Here is a 4,319-nt window from a genome sequence, read left to right on the forward strand (position 1 = left end):
TATCCATGCTGCATGGGTCCATTATTACACACCCACAAGTCCCATACAAAAACACAAGTTTCTCTGCAACTGACACCACTGCACCAAGATTACACATCATGATTCTTGCTGCCCTCCTCCTACTTCTCTCTTTCCCGAAGCAGCTAGCTGGAAGTCAGTCCGTCTGCAGCAGTGCTAACATCGTGTACATGCAAAGCAGTACCTACATGTCCAACCTGAATGCCCTTGCCGGAGCACTATTCGCCAAGGTGACAAGTTCAAACTCACACTCAGCCCATGGCACAGCTGGGACAGGTTCCGACATGATCTATGGAGCAGTGCTTTGCCGAGGAGACATGATCCCCGGCGCTGCCTGTGCAAAACGTCTCAAGGAGGTCCTTGATGCAGCAATGGACAACCCAGCTAATAGTTCTTGCTCTTCCCAGAAGGACATAACCTTGTTCGACGATGGGTACCTGGTCCAGCTAAGATTCTCTGACCAGGATTTCATCTCCAACTTCCGCGACTCTCAGGAATGCGTAGTAAGGGCTAATTTGAACCCTCCGCTGTTGGGCGATGTTTCAGAGCAGTTCCATAGTCTTGTTTCCAAGCTCATGACCAAGCTCACAGATGCTGCAGTGAAGAATATGGGCAGGTATGAGACAGGCCAAGGCTGGCTCACTGAGAAGAGCCAGACTGTATATGGACTTGTGCAGTGTCAAGAGGACATGCTGAAGGGCACTTGCCAGGATTGCTTGAGTAGTGCCATGGCAAAGAGGGAGCAGATGGTTGACCAGATGGGTGGTGCAATCCTCGGCGTGGGATGCAGCTTGTGGTACCAAACAGAAGTTCAGTTCTTTGCTGGCACACCAGCGTTGTCGTTAAATATGCCCACACGTAAGTTCATCTCTAATACTGCTTGGTTGACTTTTTTTAGAACAATCTTTCATCTTCCTTTCCACTTAACTATCAGATTAGAATTAAGAAACAGAGGGGCATACAGAAAACAGGACTGCCAGCATCAGAAAGACAGATCACAAATTTGCAGAAAGGTTTAGATTGGAACTTGGGTAAATCATAAATATACTAATACTGATACATGTAAAACAATCAACCAAAACAATTATGGAGAAAATAAAATGTCACTTCTTTAGTTATAATTTACCCATTAAGTACCAAAATTCTCTGCTATTAGTATTTTTCAAATTAAATAATACTAAGCATTTGAGTATAGAATTGAAATTGGTCATAAATCATATACATGGACATGCAGCAAGCAAGTTTTGGATCTGGGTCATGCTTGGATCGTTCTCTGTCGTGGTTTCAATTTCATGGTTGCTTGTTCATATTTGGATCAAAACAGAGAGAAAAAGAGGTAACATTAATCTTACATCATGTAACCCTTGCATCTGGTTTGATTCTTATGGTAAAAAATGAGTGCCAAGAAAAACCCTCGATATTGTTTTCAGAACGAGCAAGATACGAACTACAGTTGCTGTCAATGGCAATACAAAATGTAATAAATCTGTGGAGGATTGAAGAAGGCAATTCTGGATTTTCACTGTACGATTTCTCTCAGATAAAAGAAGCTACAGGAAACTTCTCTAGTGAAAACAAACTTGGACAAGGTGGTTTTGGACCAGTTTATAAGGTAACTATATTTGCACTGATATTGAACCAGTTCTTACTGTTGTATATTTGCTATAAACTTTGTTGGTTTCGTGATTCTTGATCGACTATTTTTGTAGTTCATTAATAGCAATTTTTTTGTTTCTGAAAAACATCCATGCACACGATTGGTAGTCTGTAAAATTAATGTCCAGACATACAGGAAAATAGAACCTAGTATCTACTGAATATGGGCCTGTTCCTGATCTCCCAACCTCACACACACAAACACCACACAGCGTATGGCTGAAGTAGCACAGGTTATAAAAAGTGGTGAGTGAAAACATACTACTATTCTTTCTAATACCAGCAATTTCAGGGCTTATTGCCTGGTGGTCTTGAAGTAGCAGTCAAAAGACTTGCGGCATGTTCAGTACAAGGCTTATTAGAGTTCAAAAATGAAATTCAGCTGATAGCAAAACTTCAACACAAAAATCTCGTCAAGTTGCTAGGCTGCTGTATCCAAGGAGATCAAGAAAAAATGCTTGTCTACGAATATATGCAAAACAAAAGCCTGGACCTCTTCATATTCGGCAAGACTACACTAACTTTTCAACATTCTTACATGCTACAGTTTGGGGTGCTTACAATTTTTCAGATGTTGTCAATAATTTTGTTCACATTGTGCAGATGTTAACAAAGGAGTACAGTTGAACTGGTCTATGCGCCTACGTATAATTGATGGAGTAGCACATGGAATCTTATATCTTCACAAACATTCACGCTTATGTGTTGTTCATAGGGATCTTAAAGCAAGTAACATTCTCTTGGACAGCGACATGACTCCCAAAATTTCTGATTTCGGGATGGCAAGAATATTCAGCTCAAACATGACAGAATCAAACACAACGAGAATAGTAGGAACACAGTGAGAACAAATGCACTTGGCTTTTATGTTTATATACAATTATACATCATGAAGCGCTTATATATGTTCTAACAAGAATAATGCACATAACTTTAACAGTTATTTAAATCCAAGGTGTGCATTGACAAATGCAGAGTTTTTATCTTGGATAAACATAGAGGCGTACTATCAATTTAACATAGCTTTCAACTTATCTACTTATTCCTTTTTGATGAATACTATATAACAATTTCACTTGTTGCACTCAGTGGCTACATTTCTCCAGAGTATGCTTTTGATGGAGTTTGCTCAATCAAATCAGATGTCTTCAGCTTTGGAGTCTTGGTCTTAGAAATTATAAGTGGAAAGAGGACTACTGGTTTCTATCCATACGGTGGAAAATTATATAATCTAATTTCATATGTAAGTGAAAATTACTCTAGCACTGCTTGTCATATGCTCCTGCAGCATTGTTTGCTTAACAAAAGCACATCATTTTCTAATAGGCTTGGAAACTTTGGAAAGTTGGAGAATGGCGCCAACTTGTGTGTTGTCGTATAGGAGAAGATTATGAAGCGATAGAAAGGTGCATTCAGGTTGCACTTTTATGTGTTCAGGAGAATGCAGAGGACAGACCTGCTATGGATCTTGTGGTTAACATGCTGAACAATGAGAGTGTGATCTTGCCCAAGCCAAAGCAACCCGCTTACTTCTTTACACGCTCTAGTGAGTCAGAAGTTTCATCATGCAACATGAATATAAGTATTACATTAGAAAGGTAGAGCTACAATTCAAAAGAATGTGAAGTTGTGAACGGAGCATGTTGCTGCGCTGCTAATAGAGCTCCAGGTCTGAACTCTAAACTAGTAGTTTGTTTGTATATATGGTCTTTTGTCTATATTTAGTCTTTCCTGCTTTTTTGTTCAGGGTGTATATTAGTGTAATATGACTTTGTCCTTTCTTGTTACTTGCATATGTAGTTATATGACGTTCTCTGCATACACACTTGCATGGTCCTAACAGGGTGCTGTAAGTTGTGCTGGTTGTAACATGACAACAACTAGAAACAGTATGCAAGCTACTTTAAACGCTATGCTCTTTTGCAGTTCTCTCCAGACTCTAGACTTGTTATAAGACAGTAAACTGGGCAAAAAAGTAGTATATTTGTACATTTGATGTTCTTCTTTCTAATAAATTGTGCATCAGGTTATCAAGCCAGTCTGTTTCTGTTTAAGGACTAGGCATGCCTGTATTTGCAAAATCCTGGTAGTCTGGTACACAGAAGCAGATATATAGATCTACAATATGTGAATGTCATATTCAAAATCGGATAAAACTAGGGGTTAAAAGGTGACACACAAAAATGAGTCCCACTAAGCCCTTATTTGTTAATTGTTATTCTCATTTCATGTGGATTGAGAGGGATTAAAATAAATTTTGACTTACTGCGGATTTAAACAGACTCAATCCGAGCGATTCCACGTGGACTAAAGTTAAAACGAACAAGCGCTGACAAGAATCGGCGAGCAGGAACCAACATTTCGTCGATATGGATTTGGTCCTAAATCGAAGGCCCCATAGGCTAACGCATAATCTCGAAAAAAATTGTACCAACTGTAAGGATTAACGCTGAATTCTACCTGTAGCAGTGCAGTGCCAGCTCTGAAAATGCAATGGAAAATAGGGGCAAGTGATAAGCGCCGAAGGCAGAATCAGGCAGTGGGCCAGTGATTTGCCCCGTCCGTCGGCGGCTGGACAAGGCAGGAGATGGTCACAAATACGCACTTTTGTGTTTGATTTTATAAAATAAATATTTATATCGGAA

At 39.7% G+C, this 4,319-nt stretch overlaps 1 protein-coding gene across 1 annotated transcript; it reads left to right on the plus strand.

Annotated features, from left to right (window-relative positions):
- Positions 1-4,319, plus strand: LOC103647728 (cysteine-rich receptor-like protein kinase 19). Its single transcript, XM_020548575.2, has 7 exons — positions 1-876; positions 1,253-1,354; positions 1,449-1,630; positions 1,967-2,180; positions 2,278-2,515; positions 2,764-2,917; positions 3,001-4,319. Exons 1-7 carry the CDS (start codon positions 6-8, stop codon positions 3,274-3,276), a joined length of 2,037 nt encoding a protein of 678 aa, XP_020404164.1. The 5' UTR covers positions 1-5; the 3' UTR covers positions 3,277-4,319.

Source organism: Zea mays, chromosome 2, assembly GCF_902167145.1.
Source record: "Zea mays cultivar B73 chromosome 2, Zm-B73-REFERENCE-NAM-5.0, whole genome shotgun sequence".
Classification (NCBI taxonomy): Eukaryota; Viridiplantae; Streptophyta; class Magnoliopsida; order Poales; family Poaceae; genus Zea; species Zea mays.